This window comes from Xiphophorus couchianus, chromosome 16 (assembly GCF_001444195.1).
Source record: "Xiphophorus couchianus chromosome 16, X_couchianus-1.0, whole genome shotgun sequence".
NCBI lineage: Eukaryota > Metazoa > Chordata > Actinopteri > Cyprinodontiformes > Poeciliidae > Xiphophorus > Xiphophorus couchianus.
Window position 1 is genome coordinate 1,297,031 of NC_040243.1, and position 26,379 is coordinate 1,323,409.

At 44.5% G+C, this 26,379-nt stretch overlaps 1 protein-coding gene and 1 long non-coding RNA gene across 4 annotated transcripts in view; one reads left to right on the plus strand and one right to left on the minus strand.

The window, feature by feature from the left end:
* LOC114160080 (uncharacterized) overlaps positions 1 to 26,379 on the plus strand; it is a 51,410-nt gene that overhangs the window by 1,169 nt on the left and 23,862 nt on the right. Inside the window, exon 2 of the long non-coding RNA XR_003598713.1 lies at positions 2,692 to 2,893. This is a non-coding gene — a long non-coding RNA (uncharacterized LOC114160080). The remainder of the gene's footprint in view (positions 1 to 2,691; positions 2,894 to 26,379) is intronic.
* On the minus strand, positions 422 to 26,379 carry LOC114160078 (transmembrane protease serine 9-like). Of its 3 annotated transcripts, XM_028042478.1 has the most exons (22): positions 26,210 to 26,365; positions 24,250 to 24,270; positions 23,965 to 24,124; positions 22,667 to 22,935; positions 22,443 to 22,588; positions 22,070 to 22,361; positions 21,703 to 21,862; positions 20,390 to 20,658; positions 19,575 to 19,726; positions 19,241 to 19,499; positions 18,631 to 18,790; positions 17,318 to 17,586; positions 16,503 to 16,654; positions 16,170 to 16,428; positions 15,560 to 15,719; positions 14,247 to 14,515; positions 13,432 to 13,583; positions 13,087 to 13,357; positions 2,703 to 2,874; positions 2,321 to 2,574; positions 2,139 to 2,236; positions 422 to 1,433 (listed from the first exon to the last, which is right to left on the minus strand). In XM_028042478.1, exons 1-22 carry the CDS (start codon positions 26,343 to 26,345, stop codon positions 1,107 to 1,109), a joined length of 4,407 nt encoding a protein of 1,468 aa, XP_027898279.1. In that variant the 5' UTR covers positions 26,346 to 26,365; the 3' UTR covers positions 422 to 1,106. The 3 variants fall into 3 exon arrangements, with proteins under 3 accessions (XP_027898279.1, XP_027898278.1, XP_027898280.1); XM_028042477.1 differs by having other exon boundaries at positions 19,241 to 19,726; positions 26,210 to 26,369; XM_028042479.1 differs by lacking the exons at positions 21,703 to 21,862; positions 22,070 to 22,361; positions 22,443 to 22,588; positions 22,667 to 22,935 and having other exon boundaries at positions 19,241 to 19,726; positions 26,210 to 26,379.

The following is a 26,379-nucleotide window of genomic DNA, read 5'->3' on the forward strand; positions in this document are numbered from 1 at the left end:
TTCTGCTTGATTCCTTCTCCACACCTTGATTTTATTTTCTAAAATGACGATAAAAATGTATGTTTGTTTTTTGTAATGTTTCTTGAGACTGTATTTGTTGTAAATTTACAATAGGCTGCACTTAAACTGAGTGGGATTAAATTATTGCCTCAGCAGTTAGAACCATTTTTAAATTATGACTGTTTTCAGGGTCAAAATCTAGCAAATTCTTATTTTTGTTATTATTTTTCCACTATTGATGTGGATACCAGCTTTGGCTTGGCTTATAAAAAACATTAACGTAGTTATTAGCATCTAGAATAAATTACAAAATATAATATGGGGGAAGAATATTTAAGAATAGAATTATTTAATGTATAATTTCTTTGAATTCTTTACCATAATTAAACATGATAATCAGATAAGATAACAGGGACACAAATTTGTAAAAAATAAGTTTAATTTATTGCTTTTATATATTTATTTTATTCCAGTTTAATCAAGGATTGGATAGTACACAGTGTCACATCACAAATACGAAGCAACGCTTGTTTTGTACATAGATTTTCTATCCGCAAGCTATTAGCAATTTTTTTAAGACAGCAAAATTATAATTTATCCAGATATATTTAAAATTAAACCTCAAAATCAACATATTTTAATCAGCATTATGGCAGTGAGCATGATATTAGAAAATGAATGAACTGATTTGTTTTAATAAAGAAACAGAAACAAGTCAGATTTACAATCTGTAACAGTAATCAGGTAAAGATAAATCACACTTCAAGAAACTGGATAAGATTAAACTTAGCTGTTTTTGACTAAATTTCTGTTGGTTAATATTTATAGATCTGATGCATTTATTTAGATTTTTCAAGGTTGATTTTACAACCATGTAAGGTTTAGCCTTTAAACTATTTTTGCTTCATGTTTTTAGTTTCTTCTGTGGATGAAAAGAAAAATGTTTTCAGCTTGAAAGTCGCTGCCAAACGGTTCTGATCCTTTAGATCTGCATTGAATAACCAAAGCCAGAAACAAGCTGAATGTTATCAAGGAGAATTTTGGGCTAAAATTAAAACACCTGCTTTCTCTGATTCATATCTTGTAAATCAGAGTGTAAATGCTGCTTATCTGAAGATTTGGAGGCATAAAGCTAAGAGGAGAAGATGATGGCCTAAGAGGATGGAGGAGAAGTGAGGCTTTGTCACTCCACCGGTTGTCGTGGGGATGGAGGTTGTGGCATTGGTGATGTTGGTGGTGACGGCGGTGACGACGGTTGCTGGAGACAAGAGCGGTCCCAGTATCTTGGTCAGGAAGGACTGAAAATGGCTCAGCTTTTCAAAGGTCTTCATGCTGGCTCGTTTCCTTCTGTTGGAGGTATTCTCAAATGGAAGCACCACTGCCTGGAACCAGGAGCCGTCCTGCTTACACATGAGCGGACCACCAGAGTCGCCCTGAAACAGAGAGAAGACGTATCATCCGCTAAATATTCTGACTCAACCTTTTAAACCGTCTTACCAGCCATTATGACTGACAGAAAAAACATTTTAACTAAAGTCCCTCTAGTTTCCCCACATTCACACCTCCAGCTAAGAGACCTCCAGCAGCTAATGGTTAGAGTCCAGTTTTCAGTTATTAAGATCGTACCAAAAGATCATTATGAGCTCTCCATGTCAAAACTAAATACAAGGGAAATGTGTTCAGACTAAAGCTGCTTATTTCAGCTTATGGGAGTTTGTCAGAGTTTACAGTAGATCCTGTATCACATATAGCAAAAACATGCATAAAACTTTTAATTTATTTTGTAGCTAAATCATTTTTTATTTATATTCACTGCTTAGAATGTGGGGCTAGGGTTATTCTTTATCAGGATACCTCTTTGCCTTATTCAATAAATAAAAATATAATTTCTGCATGTAGCATACAGAACAAATACTGATATTCTGTGAAAATGACTGCTTAGAATGTCTTTCTTTCTTGATAATTTGATATGTTTTTGATAATATTGTAATTCATCGAGATGCACCTGAAAATAGAATATGATTGATTTCCTGTTTTTTTATTGAAATCATACTGGGTTCAACACTTTTATCAGCTTAAATTAGGTTTTATAATGCTGGAAAACAAAATTCAGAATTCAACATAAACCGCCGGTGTACCTGTCCCAGAGTAAAGTCTCCTGTGCACATGGTGTCTGCTGCTGATGCATTCCCACAGTTTAGCACTGTTGTCTGGAACTGCTGCAGAGGTTCGTTTGCTAAAGTTGGAGAAAATAAGGAAGCTGTAATTTCTGGTAAAGTGGTTTGATTTGCATTGGTTCTCCTGATGAGTCCAGCATCACCTCCTCCTGCTCCAGAGCTCCAGCCGGCGGCCCAGCATACGGCTCCCTCTGGGAATGTTCTTCCGTTGTCCAGGCAGATCGGCCAAATGTATTTGTTCAGGGTGGGGGGGGACGACAGCGTCAGCACTGCGATGTTGGTTCCTGTCAGGTTGCTCACGCTGATATTTACCACATCCAACGACACCTCAAACTGGTTCACACCGTTCTGATTTAGCCGACCCAACACGACCCTCCACTCAGAGGCGTTAGGGGAGCTGAGGGAGAGAGGATGGACTGAATTAGAGCTGAGCAGATAATTACCTCACCAGTTTAAAAATTGAGTTAAGTTGGTCTCTATAATGTTGCCATTTTTCTTCTCCCATCATGCTCAGCTTCAACGTACCCTGAGAAGCAGTTGGCGTTGGTCAGCACGTCTCTCTCAGACACCAGCGTCCCTCCACACACGTGCTGGCCGTTCTTCTGTAAGCTGGCCATCCACGGCCACTCACCGGCCGACGCCACAGACACTCCACCCGAAATCCTAGAAGCCAGTGGGGCCTGTCCACAGACCACACCTGGAGGAGGAAGACACAGGTAGACAGAATGAAACATCTCTCACAAACCCAAGCAATTTAAACCCACAATTATAGAGACTTGAAAACAAGAAATAATAAAAAATATATAATTAAAATGTGTTGGCATTCAGTGATGGCATAGTTACTTTAAAAAAGTAACTTTAATCGGATTACTGATTAATCCTTGAAAAAGTAACTTAGTTAGATTACTGATTACTTGATTTGGAAAGTAACTAAGTTACATTAAAAGTAACTTTTCTAGTTACTTTCAGCAGCTGCTGGCAGTAATGTTCCGCCACCTGTGGAAATTATATTGAGCTTTGCCAAAACTTAATTGCAAGTTATTTTATAATAGTAACATCAACAATGCATCTCCACTTATAAGGTTGATCTGAAGGGGAGATTGTTTAATGGTTACAAAAAACTTTAGTTACTTGCATGTTTTTGTGTGTTTCTATTGTCTGTAAAAGTCTTAAGAAGGATTTTAGATTCACCCTCCCTGATCCGGTCGCCAGGTTCTGTGTTTACTGTCAGAGCTCCTCCTGCGGCTCCACAGCTCACTAGGCTGGACAGATTTGTGACACTTATCTTAATATTAAAGATCATAATGGCATTTAGTTGCTCAACTTTACAGACGCGTTCATTCATTGCTGTTTTCATGTTTATTGTGCTGTTCATATTAGTCTTGATGTTTGCAGTTTTCTGGAGCGCAACACGAAACTCGACGTCATTCACAGCAAATATATTAACTTGACATTAACAAAGACACAGCGAGACGGATCATCCGGGAATAGATGAAATTGGAAGGCTTGACCAAAACTACCTGGATGTCAGACAAATTATGGGGCTTATTATGTGTCTTTGTTTATTTCCAAGCCCAAATAAGCGTTCAAAAAAAGGCCAAACATAACCCGCGACTCATTAAATTTACTTTAGAAAAAAACAAGCCCAAAGCTGCTTATAATAATCGCACTTGGCAACAGAAACTTAGAATAGTTTCTGTTTTTCCAGCAACAAAATGCGCGTCCCTCTCCATTGTTTCCATTTCTGTCGTAGCGCGATCTGCTGACTGTCACAAGTATTATTCCCACAAGTAGGCCTGTCACGATAGCTACTTGCTAATTTTGCTGAATGATTAATTATCTCAAAAATTATTGCGATAAACAATAATATTGTTTGAAGACCTTTTTACACTGATTTAATGGAAATGACGTAATAATGCATGTGATTTCCTGCCAAAGATAGATACACTTTATTTTCAATAGAACACTAAACACTGAAACTGATAAAAAAATAAACAAAATAAACATCCATCCATCCATCCATCCATCCATTGTCTGTTCACCCTTGTCCCTAATGGGGTCGGGAGGGTTGCTGGTGCCCATCTCCAGCTACGTTCCAGGCGGGAGGCGGGGTACACCCTGGACAGGTCGCCAGTCTGTCGCAGGGCAACACAAAGACATACAGGACAAACAACCATTCACACACACACACACACACCTAGGGAGAATTTAGATAGACCAATTAACCTAACAGTCATGGTTTTGGACTGTGGGAGGAAGCCGGAGTACCCGGAGAGAACCCACGCATGCACAGGGAGAACATGCAAACTCCATGCAGAAAGACCCCGGCCGGGAATCGAACCCAGGACCTTCTTGCTGCAAGGCAACAGTGCTACCAACTGCGCCACTGTGCAGCCCCCACAAAATAAACAAAAACAACCAAAAATAAAATGGATTCTCAGTTTCCATTAACAAAAAATGTACTTGAATAAAAACTAAACAACATAAAGCCAAAGTGTAAATAAATACTGCATTCAACCAAAAGAGTGCAGATTATGAAATCTGTATATCATGTTGCCCTTCAGTAATATCCATCCATCCATCCATCCATCCATCTTCTTCCGCTTATCCGAGGTCGGGTCGCGGGGGTAGCAGCTTCAGAAGGGAGGCCCAGACTTCCCTCTCCCCAGCCACTTCTTCTAGCTCCTCCGGGGGAATCCCGAGGCGTTCCCAGGCCAGCCGAGAGACATAGTCCCTCCAGCGTGTCCTGGGTCTTCCCCGGGGCCTCCTCCCGGTGGGACGTGCCCGGAACACCTCACCAGGGAGGCGTCCAGGAGGCATCCTGACCAGATGCCCAAGCCACCTCAACTGGCTCCTCTCGATGTGAAGGAGCAGCGGCTCTACTCTGAGTCCCTCCCGGATGACTGAGCTTCTCACCCTATCTCTAAAGGAGAGCCCAGCCACCCTACGGAGAAAACCCATTTCGGCCGCTTGTATCCGCGATCTCGTTCTTTCGGTCATGACCCAAAGCTCATGACCATAGATGAGGGTGGGAACGTAGATCGACCGGTAAATCGAGAGCTTCGCTTTTTGGCTCAGCTCTCTCTTCACCACGACGGACCGGTACAGCGCCCGCTTGACAGCAGACGCTGCGCCAATCCGCCTGTCGATCTCCCGCTCCCTTCTTCCCCCATTCGTGAACAAGATCCCGAGATACTTAAACTCCTCCACTTGGGGCAGGACACCCCCTCTGACCCGGAGAAGGCACTCTACCCTTTTCCGGCTCAAGACCATGGCCTCGGATTTGGAGGCACTGATCCCCATCCCGGCCGCTTCACACTCGGCTGCGAACCGATCCAGCGAGAGCTGCAGATCACGATCTGATGAAGCCAAAAGGACCACATCGTCTGCAAAAAGTAGAGATGAGATCCTAAGGCCACCAAATCGGATCCTCTCAACACCTTGGCTGCGCCTAGAAATTCTGTCCATGAAAGTGATGAACAGAATCGGTGACAAAGGGCAGCCCTGGCGGAGTCCAACTCTCACCGGAAACGAGTCCGACTTACTGCCGGCAATGCGGACCAGACTCTGACACCGGTCATACAGGGACCTGACAGCCCGTATCAAAGGGCCCGGTACCCCATACTCCCGGAGAACCCCCCACAGGGCTCCCCGAGGGACACGGTCGAACGCCTTCTCCAAGTCCACAAAACACATGTAGACTGGTTGGGCGAACTCCCATGCACCCTCCAGGACCCTGCTGAGGGTGTAGAGCTGGTCCAGTGTTCCACGACCAGGACGAAAACCACACTGCTCTTCCTGAATCCGAGGTTCGACTATCCGACGGACCCTCCTCTCCAGGACCCCTGAATAGACCTTGCCAGGGAGGCTTAAGAGTGTGACCCCTCTATAATTGGAGCACACCCTCCAGTCCCCCTTTTTGAACAGGGGGACCACCACCCCAGTCTGCCAATCCAGGGGAACTGCCCCCCAATGTCCATGCAATATTGCAGAGCCAACACAACCCTACAACATCCAGAGCCTTAAGGAACTCCGGGCGGATCTCATCCACCCCCGGGGCCTTGCCACCGAGGAGCTTTTTAACCACCTCGGCGACCTCGCCCCCAGAGATTGGAGAGCCCAACCCAGAGTCCCCAGGCTCTGCTTCCTCAGTGGAAGGCATGTTGGTGGGATTGAGGAGGTCTTCGAAGTACTCTGCCCACCGGCCCACAACGTCCCGAGTAGAGGTCAGCAGCACACCATCCCCACTATAAACAGTGTTGGTGCTGCACCGCTTCCCCCCCCTGAGACGCCGGATGGCGGACCAGAATCGCCTCAAAGCCGTGCGGAAGTCTTTCTCCATGGCCTCTCCAAACTCCTCCCACGCCCGAGTTTTTGCCTCGCAAACCGCCTGAGCCGCATGCCGCTTCGCCCGCCGGTACCCATCAGCTGCTTCCGGAGTCCCACAGGCCAAAAAGGCTCGATAGGACTCCTTCTTCAGCCTGACGGCATCCCTCACCGAAGGTGTCCACCAACGGGTTCGAGGGTTGCCGCCGCGACAGGCACCGACAACCTTGCGGCCACAGCTCCGATCGGCCGCCTCGACAATGGAGGCACGGAACACGGTCCACTCAGACTCCATGTCCCCCACCTCCCCCGGGACGTGTTCGAAGTTTTGCCGGAGATGGGAGTTAAAGCTCCGTCTCACAGGGGATTCCGCCAGACGTTCCCAGCAGACCCTCACAACACGTTTGGGCCTGCCAGGTCTGACCGGCTTTCGCCCCCACCACCGGAGCCAACTCACCACTAGGTAGTGGTCAGTGGACAGCTCCGCACCTCTCTTCACCCGAGTGTCCAAGACATACGGCCGCAGATCCGATGAAACGATGACAAAGTCGATCATCGAACTGCGGCCTAGGGTGTCCTGGTGCCAAGTGCACATATGGACACCCTTATGCTTGAACATGGTGTTCGTTATGGACAATCCATGGCGAGCACAGAAGTCCAGCAACAGAACACCGCTCGAGTTCAGGTCGGGTGGGCCGTTCCTCCCAACCACGCCCCTCCAGGTCTCACTGTCGTTGCCCACGTGAGCGTTGAAGTCCCCCAGCAGAACAAGGGAGTCCCCAGGAGGAGCACTCTCCAGTACCCCCTCTAAGGACTCCAAAAAGGGTGGGTAATCTGAACTGTCGTTCGGCCCGTAAGCACAAACGACAGTCAGAACCCGTCCCCCCACCCGTAGGCGGAGGGATGCTACCCTCTCATTCACCGGGGTAAACCCCAACGTACAGGCGCCGAGATGGGGAGGAACAAGTATGCCCACTCCTGCCCGACGTCTCTCTCCCTGGGCAACTCCAGAGTGGAAGTATGTCCAGCCCCTCTCAAGGAGACTGGTTCCAGAACCAGAGCCATGCGTCGAGGTGAGACCGACTATTTCTAGCCGGAACCTCTCGACCTCACGCACTAGCTCCGGCTCCTTCCCCACCAGAGAGGTGACATTCCACGTCCCAAGAGCCAGTTTCTGCAACCGAGGATCGGACCGCCAGGGTCCCCTCCCTTGGCCGCCACCCATCACACAGTGCACCCGACCCCTTTGGCCCCTCCCACGGGTGGTGGGTCCATGGGAGGGGCCTTCAGTAATAATTAGATTTAAATAGAGAAAATGGGCACATCGACTACCTGATGCAATAGTTCACACTACAGGTTTTTTGCTACTATTTTTCCCCTTAGACAATCTTAGAACGTTGGTGGTTCTAAGATTGTCGCTTACGATTTCGTAACCGATCCTCCTGTAGTGTGCGGTGTGTTATGGTAGATCAGGGGGCTCAATACGTGGATCATGGGAAGGTTTTGAGTTGATCTCGGCAGCAGGTGACAAACTGAACGGCGCCAGGACGATGAGACCAGAACTTCCTCTTCTGACGCGCTTCTCAAAATATTCACTAAGATCCAAAACGTTTGTAGCTTCATTAAAGAATAATAGGCAGGCGGTTGCCACGGCAACGGGCGTGCTTAACGACAGAGAGAGAGAGTAAAACGGTAGGAGAATCTCACTGAGGAAGAAATATACTGCATTAGGTTTTCTATCACTTTATTATTTCTGCTATAACTGATGTATATTTGCATATAAAATAAGTCAATAAAGTTTAATTTACAATTTTTATGTCTTTGTGTCATGAGGTAGATCTCAGTCGGCTGGTGAGAGAAAAAGTAGATCTTGGTCTCAAAAAGTTTGAGCACCCTGCGGTAGATCATGGTGGCTGCTCCGATCTAAATCAGGGGTTTTCCCCGACTGGGAGCTTTAACACTTCCTGTTGAATGTAACAGGGAGCGAGTCAGAAAGCCTGGATTCTCCTTCCTGTTTTCTGAGGGGAAATTACAGAGGGGAATCCCAAACAGCTGACACCCCAAGTCCAGCGGACATTGGAGATGATATGTGGAAACAACATTAATATTTATTCAACATTTTGTGCAAAGAATATAGAAATGACAAGAGGAGGAGTTGGAGCGAAATTGCTACCGCAGTTGATAAACCCGGTAACTTTTCAGCTGTTCGTTAACGTTACGTAAATAAGTTCTAATGACTTTCATTCAGTCAGGACTTTACGCTGACACTAGCCACATGCATTGCAGGTAGATTGTAGTAAAGCATTGATTAATGCCTGGTTTTAAAATTAGTTCACTGAACTTGTAGCCATTATTTTGTGCCCATTGTTGGACACCACACGGCAGGATCGAACCCGATCGAACCGTTATACCTAGGATTTCTGTCGGCTAATGTGTGGTCTGTCAGGTTTTGAAAATGGGCCGACAATCAGCCGACAACTCTAGTGCGCTAGGCTTTACACTAAGGAAATGAGGAAGGGAGGGTCAGTGGAGAGCACCGGAGTTGAGCTTTTTTTCATTCGGTGTCATTAACAGAAAGAGAAAAGGGCCGGAAGAGACAATAATACGATAATTAAAATGACGTCGATAGGGGGCGTGCCATGGTGGCATAGTGGTTAGCGTGACCCGTATTTGGAGGCCTTGAGTCCTCGATGCGGCCGTCGCGGGTTCGACTCCCGGAGCTGACGACATTTGCCGCATGTCTTCCCCCCTCTCCTTCCCCGTTTCCTGTCAGTCTGCTGTCATATAAGGGACACTAGAGCCCACAAAAGACCCCCTGGAGGGGTAAAAAAAAAAAATGACATTGATAGTTTTAATTTATTGTACGATTAATTGATTTATCGTTTATCGCGACAGGCCTACCCACAAGTGATTGAGATCTTTTGGATCACGATCCCAAATGTCAAGGAGATTGTCGAAAACTTGATAGCATCTACGTTCAAAGATTCAGCATCTTTAAATGGACCAGGCAACAACAAAAAGCGAAAGAAGACCTGTGCATGTAATGTCTCAGATTGAAGCTGTCCCTCTGTATCATTAGAGGATAATGTTGATCTCTCTATGATAAAAGGACAGAAAACAAAAGGCTGATAATAAATACAATAAAACATGACAAGAATCAGGTTTACTGTTACCTCTATGATAGGCTACAGAAAGGAGACTTCTGTAAGCAAACATTTTTGTTGGTGCGATTATCACAGAACTGATACATCTTAGCATCCTTTTTATAGGTTTTTTGTCCATCCATCCATCCATCCATTTTCTTCTACTTATCCGGGGTCGAGTCACGGGGGTAGCAGCTTCAGAATTGAGGCCCAGACTTCCCTCTCCCCAGCCACTTTTTCCAGCTCCTCCAGGGGAATCCCAAGACATAGTCCCAGGGTCCTGGGTCTTCCCTGGGGCCTCCTCCCAGTGGGACGTGCTCGGAACACCCTCCTCAACTGGCTCCTCTCGACATGAAGGAGCAGCGGCTCTACTCTGAGTCCCTCCCGGATGACTGAGCTTCTCACCCTATCTCTAAGGGAGAGCCCAGACACCCTACGGAGAAAACCCATTTCGGCCGCTTGTATCCGCGATCTCGTTCTTTCGGTCATGACCCAAAGCTCATGACCATAGATGAGGGTGGGAACATAGATTGACCGGTAAATCGAGAGCTTCGCTTTTTGGCTCAGCTTTCTCTTCACCACGACGGACCGGTACAGCGCCCGCTTGACGGCAGGCACTGCGCCAATCTGCCTGTCGATCTCCTGCTCCCTTCTTCCCTCATTCGTGAACAAGATCCCGAGATACTTGAACTTTTCCACTTGGGGCAGGACACCCCCCCCAACCCGGATAAGGCACTCTACCCTTTTCCGGCTCAAGACTATTGCCTCAGATTTGGAGGTACTGATCCTTATCCCAGCCGCTTCACACTCTGCTGCGAACCGTTCCAGTGAGAGCTGCAGATCACGGCCTCATGCAAACAGGACCACATCATCCGCCAAAAGCAGAGATGCGATCCTAAGGCCACCAAATCGGATCCCCTCAACACCTTGGCTGCGCCTAGAAATTCTGTCCATGAAAATAATGAACAGAATCGGTGACAAAGGGCAGCCCTGGCGGAGTCCAACTCTTACTGGAAACGAGCCTGACATACTGCCGGCAATGCGGACCAGACTCTGATACCGGTCCTACAGGGACCTGACAGCCCGTATCAAAGGGCCTGGCACCCCATAGGGCCAGGTAACTCACAGGGCTCCCCGAGGGACACGGTTGAACGCCTTCTCCAAGTCCACAAAACACATGTAGACTGGTTGGGCGAACTCCCAGAACCCTCCAGGACCCTGCCGAGGGTGTAGAGCTGGTCCAGTGTTCCACGACCAGGACGAAAACCACACTGCTCTTCCAGAATCCGAGGTTCAACTATCCAACAATCCCTCCTCTCCAGGACCCCTGAATAGACCTTGCCAGGGAGGCTTAAGAGTGTGACTCCTCTATAATTGGAGCACACCCTCCTGTCCCCCTTTTTGAACAGGGGGACCACCACCCCAGTCTGCCAATCCAGGGGAACTGCCCCCCAATGTCCATGCAATATTGCAGAGCCAACACAACCCTACAACATCCAGAGCCTTAAGGAACTCCGGGCGAATCTCATCCACCCCCGGGGCCTTGCCACCGAGGAGCTTTTTAACCTCCCCGGCGACCTCGTCCCCAGAGATTGGAGAGCCCAACCCAGAGTTCCCAGACTCAGCTTCCTCAATGGAAGGCATGTTGGTGGGATTGAGGAGGTCTTCGAAGTATTCTGCCCATTGGCCCACAACATCCCGAGTTGAGGTCAGCAGCACACCATCCCCACTATAAACAGTGTTGGTGCTGTACTGCTTCCCCCCGCCCCCGAGACGCCGGATCAGAATCGCCTCGAAGCCGTACGGAAGTCTTTCTCCATGGCCTCTCCAACTCCTCCCACGCCCGAGTTTTTGCCTCAGCAACCACCCGAGCCGCATGCCGCTTCGCCCGCCGGTAACAATCAGCTGCTTCCGGAGTCCCACATGCCAAAAAGGCCCGATAGGACTCCTTCTTCAGCCTGAGAGCATCCCTCACCGAAGGAGTCCACCAACAGGTTCGAAGGTTGCCGCCGCGACAGGCACCGACAACCTTGCGGCCACAGCTCAGATGAGCCGCCTCGACAATGGAGGCACGGAACATGGTCCACTCAGACTCCATGTCCCCCACCTCCCCCGGTACATGTTCGAAGTTTTGCCGGAGATGGGAGTTAAAGCTCCGTCTCACAGGGGATTCAGCCAGATGTACCCAGCAGACCCTCACAACACGTTTGGGCCTGCCAGGCCTGACCGGCTTCCTCCCCCACCACCACTCAAAGAGGACCCATGTTTCCTCTTCGAGCCAACTCACCACCAGGTAGCTCCGCACCTCTCTTCACCCGAGTGTCCAAGACATATGGCTACAGATCCGATGAAACGATGACAAAGTTGATCATCGAACTGCGGCCTAGGGTGTCTTGGTGCCGAGTGCACGTGTGGACACCGTTATGCTTGAACATGGTGTTCGTTATGGACAATCTGTGACGAGCACAAAAGTCCAACAACAGAACACCGCTCGAATTCAGATTGGGGGGGCCGTTCCTCCCAACCACGCCCCTCCAGGTCTCACTGTCATTGCCCACATGAGCGTTGAAGTCCCCCAGCAGAACAAGGGAGTCCCCTGGAGGGGCACTCTCCAGTACCCCCTCTAAGGACTCCAAGAAGGGTGGGTAATCTGAACTGTCGTTCGGCCCATAAGCACAAACGACAGTCAGCACCCGCCCCCCCACCCGTAGGCGGAAGGAGGCTACCCTCTCATTCACCGGGGTAAACCCCAATGTACAGGCGCCGAGATGGGGAGCAACAAGTATGCCCATTCCTGCCTGACACCTCTCACCTGGGCAACTCCAGAGTGGAAGTATGTCCAGCCCCTCTCAAGGAGACTGGTTCCAGAACCAGAGCCATGCGTCGAGGTGAGACCGACTATTTCTAGCTGGAACCTCTCAACCTCACACACTAGCTCCGGCTCCTTCCCCACCAGAGGTGACATTCCACGTCCCAAGAGCCAGCTTCTGCAACCGAGGATCAGACTGCCAGGCCCCCTCCCTCAGCCCCCACCCATCACACACTGCACCTGACCCCTTTGGCCCCTCTCACGGGTGGTGGGCCCATGGGAGTGGGGACCCATGTTTCCTCTTCGGGCTGAGCCCGGCCACCAGGCGCTCGCCATCGTGCCCTCCCTCCAGGCCTGGCTCCAGAGTGGGGCCCCAGTGACCCGCGTCCGGGTGAGGGAACGCCAAATCCAAAATTGACGTTCGTCATCGGGGTCTTCGGGCTGCGCCTTGTCTGGTCTCTCACCTAGGTCCTGGCTGCCTTGGTGACCCTAAAAGGGGCATGAAGCCCCAGACAGCAGTACTCCTAGGATCAATGGAGCACTGAAACCCCTCCACCACAATAAGGTGGCAGCCCAAGGAGAGGTAGGTTTTTTTGTTTTATCACAAAATCAATTAAATCAAGACACTCACGCTGAGCTTCAGTTGTTGTGGTTGGTGGATGCGTTGTAAGGTTGGAGGTTGTACAGGAAACGTTTAAGTCACTGTTCGTCCTGTTGGATGTGAAGGTGATGAAGCCTGGCTGGTTCGTGTTGATAACGCTGTTGATCCAGCTCTCATACTGGGACACTCTTGCATAGCCTGATGGGAAATATGACTTGGCACAATCAACAGTAAAACTCACAATTCCAGCCTGAATCCATCGATCACCCTGCTTGGTCACTAGTGGACCTCCAGAATCGCCCTGTAAGACCAGAAACATTTTGTTTGAAGAAATCAGTGCACAAAGTGGAATCTGATAAAACAGGTAAGACTTACAAAACATGGTCCCTTCCCTCCTTCGCGAAACCCCGCACATATCATGTTGTCATTAATCAGGTCACCTAATTCACTGTAATCACATCTGCATTGGCCATTTCCCACAATATCTGCCTCAACTTCCAAAAGGTTTCCTGGTGAAGGAAGTGGATCTAAAGGAGACACAAAATCAGATTAACAATAAAAGTTTTAAAAAATGAAGAGATCAAAATAATTGTACTACAGTATCAGGAAACTGCCACAGCATTTTAATGACAGACTTTACCCAGTTATTTACGATTTAATGGACAAAGCAGTTATCTGTACTATTTTGATGCGTTTGCTGACTGATAGAAATAAAATAATAACCTATATAAATACTAATCAGTATGTTTCTGAGTATTTTGAAGGAGGACCTGCTGAAGGATGCAGAGACAGGCGGTGCCAGCTTGTTCTAATCAGACGGCTGCTCAGCAGAAGGACATCCTATTCTTCATGTTTATAATAAGATAGTTTATAGCCTAATGGTGCTGATACAGTCATACTGTTCGTAGTAAATGTTCTAGTTTATCTTATAAAACTGTGAATCAAATTGCAACTGCATATGTTTTGATAAGAGCTGAAAGGTGCGTTGTAACTAGGGATGATTTTCAATAAAAATAGGTGCAGCAGATTGTGTTTTCAGAATAGGCAGAGATTGTAACTGAAACACGTCTCTGTTCTCCTCGTGAGTAAAAAGAAACTAGCTCTCTCTTGTCTTTTTCTGTGTATTTCAATGTTCTAGGTGCATAAACCTGACACTGACCATTAATGGCATTAAGTTATTTCCGGCTCACCATTAAATCCGATGTTGCCCCAGCCAGTAACCCAGGATGGATCCCCGCTGTAGAAGGAGCTGCTTGAGGCTCCCAGGCAGACCGGGGAGATGTAACTGGTGAAATTCACTGGCTCAGACATCTTCAGCAGGGCAATGTCATTGTTGGGAAAACTGTAGTTAGGGTGAGAAGTGATCTGTACTACTTTCCGAACAACTTCGTTTGGGTTGGATCCCTCCTGACTCTGACGGCCCAGATATACCGTCACAAGAGATGGGATCCCAGCAAGCCTGTCAAAAGAGTTGGAAACAAAAGAGAAAGATAATTTTATACTTAGTTAAACTGTGATGGATTGAAATTTGGTTATTTCAGAGGCTGTCTAGTCTGATTTGGCTGAAGCAGTGGCCAAATTCAGCCAGCAGGGGGAGTCTAGCGCTAGCTATAGTGAAGAGCACCGGAACTTCCTCCTTAGTTAATAATTACCGTTGGAGCAGAAGCACCGTGTCCAGCTCTTTTATTAAAATACTCCCCATCTTCAGGTATGAGTATATACGTATATATACAAGCCTGTATATTGTAAATGAGTTTATTAACTTTCAGAAAGCTGTGGGGTTTTTTGGCACTCCGAATGTTAAATTCTGTTGTTAGCTCCGTTGTTAGCGCTGTTGCTAACATATTGCTGTTTCAACGTTGATATCTCTGTGTATGTTTGTAAGCTAAATCGAGTTAATAATAACCGTAGGAGCAGAAGCACCGTGTCCAGCTCTTTTATTAAAATACTCCCCTTCTTCGGGGCATTTACAAAACCCCCAATGAGATAAGAGAATAAATGTTGCCTTTTGTAATCTGCTATACACAGGTATTGTTAGCTTCAGCTCCTCTGTATTAAAGAGTGTGAAAACAGTCGAGCTCTCCATGATGATCTCTTATGAATCAACGTCTCCCAGCGACAGAACAGTCTCTGAACTCAACTTTTATGTTCTCAGAATATTCGTTTTCTCCACCGTGAGTCTTCATATTATTTTGGTCTGTTGCTGAAATGGAGCAACAATTTGTCCAACTTGAAGGCTTTCATTTCCTTTTTACTTTAACATCTGCTTTATTAAGTCAGAACTTTTAGCATATAGGGTACTTTATTTTAATTGCAGGTTTTATAAATGCCTTATTGCTGATAGTGTGTTTATAATAACTGAATAGAGGTATTTTTGTGTATCTTAATTTTATTTTCAGTAAAAATTAAAGAAAAACTGAAGCTGCTGCTTCACCACTTCTTTTCCAACTGATCAGTTATATCTGGCTCTCAGATGAGTTATTTTGGTGGTCTTGTTGCTTACCCTCCAACACAGTGAGCTGCAGTCAGCACCCACTGGTCGTTGACCAGAGATCCTCCACAGAAGTGGCTGGACAGGTGCAGACTGACCTGCCAGGGCCAGCTGCCTGCAGGAGCTGCCTCTCCTCCAACAATCCTGGTGTTGAGTGAAGGTTGACCACAAACTGAGAAAACCAGGAGATGGGATTTTAATTCTGCTCCGAGCGAAGTCAGATAGACACTCAGCAGGCTGATCCTGGGATATATCTGAGGGATTCCCGTCAAGTCTCCCGTTTTGGCCAGGAAACTACCGTTTTTTACCCCCTTTCCTGCCGTAGTCCCATATTACTATTTCCCATAAATATCCCTGGTTGTGCCGCCAGCTGTCACGTTAGTTGCTCTCCCAAGTCTTACGGTATGGTATACAATTCCCTCCTCCTGCCTTACGTAATTACTCTGTGTTCGTGTAGCTCCCCCAGGCCCTCATCGCCGGACAGCAGCATATACTGTATTCTGAACACCAAAACCTGACCAGTATGATTTGAGGTCAAGATATAGAACTGGTTTTCTTCCATGTATGAGAACTGCTTTAGTGTTACCATCAAATTGTTTAACAAAGATTATGCAAGTAGTACCTTCAGATATGTTTATTGTTGTCTGGGTGAAGGAGGGTGTACAGGAAACATTGCGGTCACTTTCAGTCCCTTTGGATTTGAAGTCAATGAAGCCCGGCTGGTTTCTGGTGATGTGACTGTTGATCCAGTCATTGTACTGGGACACTCTCGCATAGACTGCTGGGAAATATGGCTTGGCACAACCAACAGTAAAACTCACAATTCCAGCCTGAATCCATCGATCACCCTGCTTGGTCACTAGTGGACCTCCAGAATCGCCCTGTAAGACCAGAAACATTTTGTTTGAAGAAATCAGTGCACAAAGTGGAATCTGATAAAACAGGTAAGACTTACAAAACATGGTCCCTTCCCTCCTTCGCGAAACCCCGCACATATCATGTTGTCATTAATCAGGTCACCTAATTCACTGTAATCACAACTGCATTGGCCATTTCCCACAATATCTGCCTCAACTTCCAAAAGGTTTCCTGGTGAAGGAAGTGGATCTAAAGGAGACACAAAATCAGATTAACAATAAAAGTTTTAAAAAATGAAGAGATCAAAATAATTGTACTACAGTATCAGGAAACTGCCACAGCATTTTAATGACAGACTTTACCCAGTTATTTACGATTTAATGGACAAAGCAGTTATCTGTACTATTTTGATGCGTTTGCTGACTGATAGAAATAAAATAATAACCTATATAAATACTAATCAGTATGTTTCTGAGTATTTTGAAGGAGGACCTGCTGAAGGATGCAGAGACAGGCGGTGCCAGCTTGTTCTAATCAGACGGCTGCTCAGCAGAAGGACATCCTATTCTTCATGTTTATAATAAGATAGTTTATAGCCTAATGGTGCTGATACAGTCATACTGTTCGTAGTAAATGTTCTAGTTTATCTTATAAAACTGTGAATCAAATTGCAACTGCATATGTTTTGATAAGAGCTGAAAGGTGCGTTGTAACTAGGGATGATTTTCAATAAAAATAGGTGCAGCAGATTGTGTTTTCAGAATAGGCAGAGATTGTAACTGAAACACGTCTCTGTTCTCCTCGTGAGTAAAAAGAAACTAGCTCTCTCTTGTCTTTTTCTGTGTATTTCAATGTTCTAGGTGCATAAACCTGACACTGACCATTAATGGCATTAAGTTATTTCCGGCTCACCATTAAATCCGATGTTGCCCCAGCCAGTAACCCAGGATGGATCCCCGCTGTAGAAGGAGCTGCTTGAGGCTGCCAGGCAGACCGGGGAGATGTAACTGGTGAAATTCACTGGCTCAGACATCTTCAGCAGGGCAATGTCATTGTTGGGAAAACTGTAGTTAGGGTGAGAAGTGATCTGTACTACTTTCCGAACAACTTCGTTTGGGTTGGATCCCTCCTGACTCTGACGGCCCAGATATACCGTCACAAGAGATGGGATCCCAGCAAGCCTGTCAAAAGAGTTGGAAACAAAAGAGAAAGATAATTTTATACTTAGTTAAACTGTGATGGATTGAAATTTGGTTATTTCAGAGGCTGTCTAGTCTGATTTGGCTGAAGCAGTGGCCAAATTCAGCCAGCAGGGGGAGTCTAGCGCTAGCTATAGTGAAGAGCACCGGAACTTCCTCCTTAGTTAATAATTACCGTTGGAGCAGAAGCACCGTGTCCAGCTCTTTTATTAAAATACTCCCCATCTTCAGGTATGAGTATATACGTATATATACAAGCCTGTATATTGTAAATGAGTTTATTAACTTTCAGAAAGCTGTGGGGTTTTTTGGCACTCCGAATGTTAAATTCTGTTGTTAGCTCCGTTGTTAGCGCTGTTGCTAACATATTGCTGTTTCAACGTTGATATCTCTGTGTATGTTTGTAAGCTAAATCGAGTTAATAATAACCGTAGGAGCAGAAGCACCGTGTCCAGCTCTTTTATTAAAATACTCCCCTTCTTCGGGGCATTTACAAAACCCCCAATGAGATAAGAGAATAAATGTTGCCTTTTGTAATCTGCTATACACAGGTATTGTTAGCTTCAGCTCCTCTGTATTAAAGAGTGTGAAAACAGTCGAGCTCTCCATGATGATCTCTTATGAATCAACGTCTCCCAGCGACAGAACAGTCTCTGAACTCAACTTTTATGTTCTCAGAATATTCGTTTTCTCCACCGTGAGTCTTCATATTATTTTGGTCTGTTGCTGAAATGGAGCAACAATTTGTCCAACTTGAAGGCTTTCATTTCCTTTTTACTTTAACATCTGCTTTATTAAGTCAGAACTTTTAGCATATAGGGTACTTTATTTTAATTGCAGGTTTTATAAATGCCTTATTGCTGATAGTGTGTTTATAATAACTGAATAGAGGTATTTTTGTGTATCTTAATTTTATTTTCAGTAAAAATTAAAGAAAAACTGAAGCTGCTGCTTCACCACTTCTTTTCCAACTGATCAGTTATATCTGGCTCTCAGATGAGTTATTTTGGTGGTCTTGTTGCTTACCCTCCAACACAGTGAGCTGCAGTCAGCACCCACTGGTCGTTGACCAGAGATCCTCCACAGAAGTGGCTGAACAGGTGCAGACTGACCTGCCAGGGCCAGCTGCCTGCAGGAGCTGCCTCTCCTCCAACAATCCTGGTGTTGAGTGAAGGTTGACCACAAACTGAGAAAACCAGGAGATGGGATTTTAATTCTGCTCCGAGCGATGTCAGATAGACACTCAGCAGGCTGATCCTGGGATATATCTGAGGGATTCCCGTCAAGTCTCCCGTTTTGGCCAGGAAACTACCGTTTTTTACCCCCTTTCCTGCCGTAGTCCCATATTACTATTTCCCATAAATATCCCTGGTTGTGCCGCCAGCTGTCACGTTAGTTGCTCTCCCAAGTCTTACGGTATGGTATACAATTCCCTCCTCCTGCCTTACGTAATTACTCTGTGTTCGTGTAGCTCCCCCAGGCCCTCATCGCCGGACAGCAGCATATACTGTATTCTGAACACCAAAACCTGACCAGTATGATTTGAGGTCAAGATATAGAACTGGTTTTCTTCCATGTATGAGAACTGCTTTAGTGTTACCATCAAATTGTTTAACAAAGATTATGCAAGTAGTACCTTCAGATATGTTTATTGTTGTCTGGGTGAAGGAGGGTGTACAGGAAACATTGCGGTCACTTTCAGTCCCTTTGGATTTGAAGTCAATGAAGCCCGGCTGGTTTCTGGTGATGTGACTGTTGATCCAGTCATTGTACTGGGACACTCTCGCATAGACTGCTGGGAAATATGGCTTGGCACAACCAACAGTAAAACTCACAATTCCAGCCTGAATCCATCGATCACCCTGCTTGGTCACTAGTGGACCTCCAGAATCGCCCTGTAAGACCAGAAACATTTTGTTTGAAGAAATCAGTGCACAAAGTGGAATCTGATAAAAACAGGTAAGACTTACAAAACATGGTCCCTTCCCTCCTTCGCGAAACCCCGCACATATCATGTTGTCATTAATCTGGTCACCTAATTCACTGTAATCACAACTGCATTGGCCATTTCCCACAATATCTGCCTCAACTTCCAAAAGGTTTCCTGGTGAAGGAAGTGGATCTAAAGGAGACACAAAATCAGATGAACAATAAAAGTTTTAAAAAATGAAGAGATCAAAATAATTGTACTACAGTATCAGGAAACTGCCACAGCATTTTAATGACAGACTTTACCCAGTTATTTACGATTTAATGGACAAAGCAGTTATCTGTACTATTTTGATGCGTTTGCTGACTGATAGAAATAAAATAATAACCTATATAAATACTAATCAGTATGTTTCTGAGTATTTTGAAGGAGGACCTGCTGAAGGATGCAGAGACAGGCGGTGCCAGCTTGTTCTAATCAGACGGCTGCTCAGCAGAAGGACATCCTATTCTTCATGTTTATAATAAGATAGTTTATAGCCTAATGGTGCTGATACAGTCATACTGTTCGTAGTAAATGTTCTAGTTTATCTTATAAAACTGTGAATCAAATTGCAACTGCATATGTTTTGATAAGAGCTGAAAGGTGCGTTGTAACTAGGGATGATTTTCAATAAAAATAGGTGCAGCAGATTGTGTTTTCAGAATAGGCAGAGATTGTAACTGAAACACGTCTCTGTTCTCCTCGTGAGTAAAAAGAAACTAGCTCTCTCTTGTCTTTTTCTGTGTATTTCAATGTTCTAGGTGCATAAACCTGACACTGACCATTAATGGCATTAAGTTATTTCCGGCTCACCATTAAATCCGATGTTGCCCCAGCCAGTAACCCAGGATGGATCCCCGCTGTAGAAGGAGCTGCTTGAGGCTGCCAGGCAGACCGGGGAGATGTAACTGGTGAAATTCACTGGCTCAGACATCTTCAGCAGGGCAATGTCATTGTTGGGAAAACTGTAGTTAGGGTGAGAAGTGATCTGTACTACTTTCCGAACAACTTCGTTTGGGTTGGATCCCTCCTGACTCTGACGGCCCAGATATACCGTCACAAGAGATGGGATCCCAGCAAGCCTGTCAAAAGAGTTGGAAACAAAAGAGAAAGATAATTTTATACTTAGTTAAACTGTGATGGATTGAAATTTGGTTATTTCAGAGGCTGTCTAGTCTGATTTGGCTGAAGCAGTGGCCAAATTCAGCCAGCAGGGGGAGTCTAGCGCTAGCTATAGTGAAGAGCACCGGAACTTCCTCCTTAGTTAATAATTACCGTTGGAGCAGAAGCACCGTGTCCAGCTCTTTTATTAAAATACTCCCCATCTTCAGGTATGAGTATATACGTATATATACAAGCCTGTATATTGTAAATGAGTTTATTAACTTTCAGAAAGCTGTGGGGTTTTTTGGCACTCCGAATGTTAAATTCTGTTGTTAGCTCCGTTGTTAGCGCTGTTGCTAACATATTGCTGTTTCAACGTTGATATCTCTGTGTATGTTTGTAAGCTAAATCGAGTTAATAATAACCGTAGGAGCAGAAGCACCGTGTCCAGCTCTTTTATTAAAATACTCCCCTTCTTCGGGGCATTTACAAAACCCCCAATGAGATAAGAGAATAAATGTTGCCTTTTGTAATCTGCTATACACAGGTATTGTTAGCTTCAGCTCCTCTGTATTAAAGAGTGTGAAAACAGTCGAGCTCTCCATGATGATCTCTTATGAATCAACGTCTCCCAGCGACAGAACAGTCTCTGAACTCAACTTTTATGTTCTCAGAATATTCGTTTTCTCCACCGTGAGTCTTCATATTATTTTGGTCTGTTGCTGAAATGGAGCAACAATTTGTCCAACTTGAAGGCTTTCATTTCCTTTTTACTTTAACATCTGCTTTATTAAGTCAGAACTTTTAGCATATAGGGTACTTTATTTTAATTGCAGGTTTTATAAATGCCTTATTGCTGATAGTGTGTTTATAATAACTGAATAGAGGTATTTTTGTGTATCTTAATTTTATTTTCAGTAAAAATTAAAGAAAAACTGAAGCTGCTGCTTCACCACTTCTTTTCCAACTGATCAGTTATATCTGGCTCTCAGATGAGTTATTTTGGTGGTCTTGTTGCTTACCCTCCAACACAGTGAGCTGCAGTCAGCACCCACTGGTCGTTGACCAGAGATCCTCCACAGAAGTGGCTGGACAGGTGCAGACTGACCTGCCAGGGCCAGCTGCCTGCAGGAGCTGCCTCTCCTCCAACAATCCTGGTGTTGAGTGAAGGTTGACCACAAACTGAGAAACGATGAGATTAAAACCAGAATGGTAAATCCTTTCTGACCATTGTCAGATGAATACAAAACAGAATAACCCAGAGATCGTGTGACACGGTTAAAACTGATCTGAGGTCCAAATGTAGAAGTTGATTGAACATATTCAGCAATGCAACACTGCTTATGTGTTACCATCAAATAGTCTTGTTGTAGGGTTTGTGTGTAGTACCTTCAGATATGTTTATTAATGGGGTGAAGGTGGGAGTTGTCAGAGTTGTTGTGGTTGGTGGATGCGTTGTAGGGTTCGAGGTTGTACTGGAAACGTTTAAGTTGCTGGACGTGAAGATGATGAAGCCCGGCTGGTTGGTGTTGATAATGCTGTTGATCCAGCTCTCATACTGGGATACTCTGGTGTAGACTCCTGGGAAATTTGGCTTAGCACATCCTTCTCCAAAACTTACAACTCCTGATTGAATCCAGCGGTTCCCCTGCTTGCTCACCATCGGACCTCCTGAATCCCCCTGGAAGATCAGAACATTTTTCCAGATGAGAAGAGAACTACTGTCTGCAGACAGTAACAAACCGATGTAACAGATGATCACCTGACAGGAGTCCTTCCCTCCCGCTAGCAACCCGGCACATATCATGTTGTCAGTAATGGCGCTTTCCCCATAGCTAGACTTGCACTGCGAGTTCCCCACAACTGGCACCTCCACCTCCATCAGGTTTTGAGGAGACGGAAGAGAGACTGAGGAGACACATTATAATGTGGTAAAAACCTTGTTTATCTCTTCACTACTCTGTATATTGTTGGTTTACAACCCACCTCCACTCCCAATGTTTCCCCAGCCAGTGATCCAGGAGTTAATCCCGCTGGAGAAGATGCTGCCTGAGGCGGCCAGGCAGACTGGTGATATATAACTGGTGAAGGTGACTGGTAGAGAGAGCTTCAGGAGAGCAATGTCATTGTTGGAAGTTACAGAATCATAGTTAGGGTGATAAATTATCTGTGCTGCCGTCCGAGAGACTTCGTTTGGGTTGGATCCCTCCTGACTCTGACGACCCAGATACACCGTCACTGTCACACCATTAAGCCTATGAAATGAAAACATCTAATTAATTAACATTTAACTTCATCACATCAGGATTCAGGATTTACTTGAAACACCTGTTGGTGAACTTTGTATGTGTGCACTGTAAAACATTTAGTTGTGTCTTCTATCTTCTACTCTTAAGTCAAATAAATTTACAGAGTTTTAGATTTTGAACCTAAATGTGAGTTTGTGAAAGATAAACCTACAGTAGTAAGTTGTTAACTTTCTATTAATTTCGTCAAACCTCCAAAAGCTGAATAAATTAGATTTTTAGCTTAGCGCTAAGAAAAAGACAGGAGTGGGAGCTATTTCCCAGAGTGCTTAGCGGCATGATTTTGTATCGTGAGTCAGATGGAAATGTGTTACGTGGATCTGACTTTCATGTGTTATTAAGGCAAATGTTTATTTTAATGAAACTGACATTTTGCAAAGCTTGAAGATAATATTCTGTTCACACTAAATGTTTCTGAGCAGAATTCATTGTGATGTTTAATAAAAGTCATTATTAGATCAGACATTTTGTTCATGCAATTTGAAACAAGAATTTAAATTATTCTAAAGTAAAATAAGTAGTTATTGTAACTTGGTATTGTGAGCAAATAAAATAGAGGAATGTTTGATCTTTCACTAGGTCAGGGTAGTTTTTTCTTGCATATTGTGAAATAATTAGTTGGTTTAAATTACAGCATTAAGTTAAATTTCACAATTCAAGAATAATAAACTTAAAAAACAATGTTTAGACATCTTGTCTCTTGTTGTTAAATCAACTTGATGAAGTTCAGTTTTACAGTGTAGATGACAACACTTAAAGAACATTAAACTCAGTTTTATTAAATTATTTCATACATTATCACATCCATGTTCATTAGTCATGGTAGTTTAGATGTTTGAACATTTTGTGCCTGACAGGAAAATGAAGACGAGATCTAAACTTCACATATTTACAAGTGTAGCGTGAATGGATCTGAATCAGTTTATGAACTGATCAATTGTCTGGCACTGGGATGTTTCCTCTAGTCTTGTTGCTTACCCTCCAACACAGTGAGCTGCAGTCAGCACCCACTGGTTGTTGATCAGAGATCCTCCACAGAAGTGGCTGGACAGGTGCAGACTGACCTGCCAGGGCCAGCTGCCTGCAGGAGCTGCCTCTCCTCCAACAATCCTGGTGTTGAGTGAAGGTTGACCACAAACTGAGAAAAATAGAAACTCAACATTTATTCTGCTCTATTTTCATCCAATCACAGCAAGTCTATCCCAATAGTAACTGTAGGAAAGCTGATTTCATGCGTGAAGGTTTAGAGAAGACTTGACCTACCGGAGAGCTGTGAGTCACACTCTGAAAAATGGGGAGAACAAATACATATTTTCATAAATCTTTAAAATGCATTTCTTTGATGTGTTTTCCTGTTTCAGTTCTGTAGTAAACAGTAGCCATAGCTCCTGATTAAGGGATGCAGACGTGGCAAACAGTACATACTCTGCTCATACACAAATACAGCTACTTCATAATAATTAATGAATTTTTAGAAGATTTTGTAACAGAAGCAGCAGATTGCAGGTTCCTGGGTTGTGTTGGTTTGTGCATTTAAGTGTGAAATGAAACCTGCTTGTCCTTTGCTCACCTCCAGCTGTGTATGGAGAAACATTTTGTAACAATGCAACAGTAAACTTCAGCATATTTCATTGAGATTTTACATGATGGCCCAACACAGAGCTGTACATAAAACTAGTTTTCAGTATTTTTTACAGTTAATATTAGACAGCTGTGCAATGCATTTACATTCAACCTCATTAACTATGACACCCCTAGATAAAATCCTATGAAACCAGTTGCCTCCACACGTAACTAGTTAATAGGGTTAACCTGTATGTAATTTAATCATGGTGTTCAGTTGAAATATTGGCGTTCCCAGTACGACGACTGGGAATGCCTAGTCATACGGTTCAGGAAGGAAACGGGTTCTGTTTGTTCTGTTGTTGTTGGAAAACCGAAGGATCAGGTTTAGATGCTGGCTAGAGCTGCTGACAGGTCTGAATTCACTAAAGGTCACTCAGCTAGGAAGAAGCCAGTACTCTCAAAGCAACTTAAAAAGCCAGATTACAGTTTGCAAATCAGAACTTAGTTTTGTATTGTTCATGTGTGGATCAAGTAAATTTAGTTTGGGAAAGAATGTTTCCAGACTCTTTCTTTTTTCCTGGTGTGTAAAACTGACATTTTCCAAAAACAGTTTCTCCAGAAAGTGAAATAACTTTCCGACTGATCATTTGTAACAGATGGTGAAATGGACCTGAAAGCCTCCTGTTGTCCACTGTAATGTGGTTTTTCTCACAGTCATCAATTGACCATGTTGATGTTTAGAAACAAAGTTCATATTTTTGAGATTTCCAATTTTAGAGGATAAAAAACATCACAGAGTTTTTCTCAACAGTAGCAGTCACTGTAAGTCGTTTAATTTCTCTGTCCTGAACTAACGTTATATCTTCTGTAATGCCCAATAAACAAATAGTTTTTTTAAGCTGGTCGTGTTCAACCGGATTTGTAACTTGTCACGCATCATACAAGTTATTTTGAAACCTCAGCGGGTTCCTGTTCTACCAGTTCATTTCTGCATCTGATTCTGATAAATGAAGGTAAAAAGAGTTAATATGTTTACAAAGGAAATACTTTGAAAAAGCAGACGAGGTGAAACTCCTTGGTCAGTTAATTTATCATATAGCAGCATTATTTACTCAGTAATGACACCTGTTATTCAGGAGGAACTCTAGTGAGTCTGGGGAAATAATATGCCACAAGCATTGTTAGGATGTCTTAGTTTAAGCTCTTACATCGACCTTTTGGACTGAATTAAAACCTCTGCTCTATTAGTCATGCAAAAAACAAATAAGCTTTCAAAGCATTTTTAAAGAGCATGCTGTATCAGGTGCTGCAGATATCAGAAGAAAAGTAACTATTTCTGTGTTAGATTAGAATAAAACATCCCAAACAATTCAGACATTAAAACATCTTTCAAACTTTCCAGAAGATGGGTGTAGATGATCGCTTCAGTTAGTTGTTTGAAAATCGGTATGCTATTTGTAACCTTATATTTTTTTGTAATACTGTAAGTTTGTCCTCACTCAAGGACAAACTTACTGGTCCTTGAGTTATTAATTTTTGTAATCTTATTGCCTTGTTTGAATCATCATCATGCCTTAATTTGTCTACAACATTGCTGCTGGTACACCTGACAATAAAGGACATTTCTGTTCAGTTTTTCTAATCTTTGCTTTCTTACCGTTGATCAGCAGCGTCAGCAGAGCCGCCACACAGATCAGCTTGTTGAAGGCCATCACTGTCGCTCGTCTGCAGCTGATCTGCTCTTGTTTATATAGCCAACATGCAACTTTATAATGACACCCACAATGACTCATCTGCTCAGCGACATACCAACAACTCACCTGATTT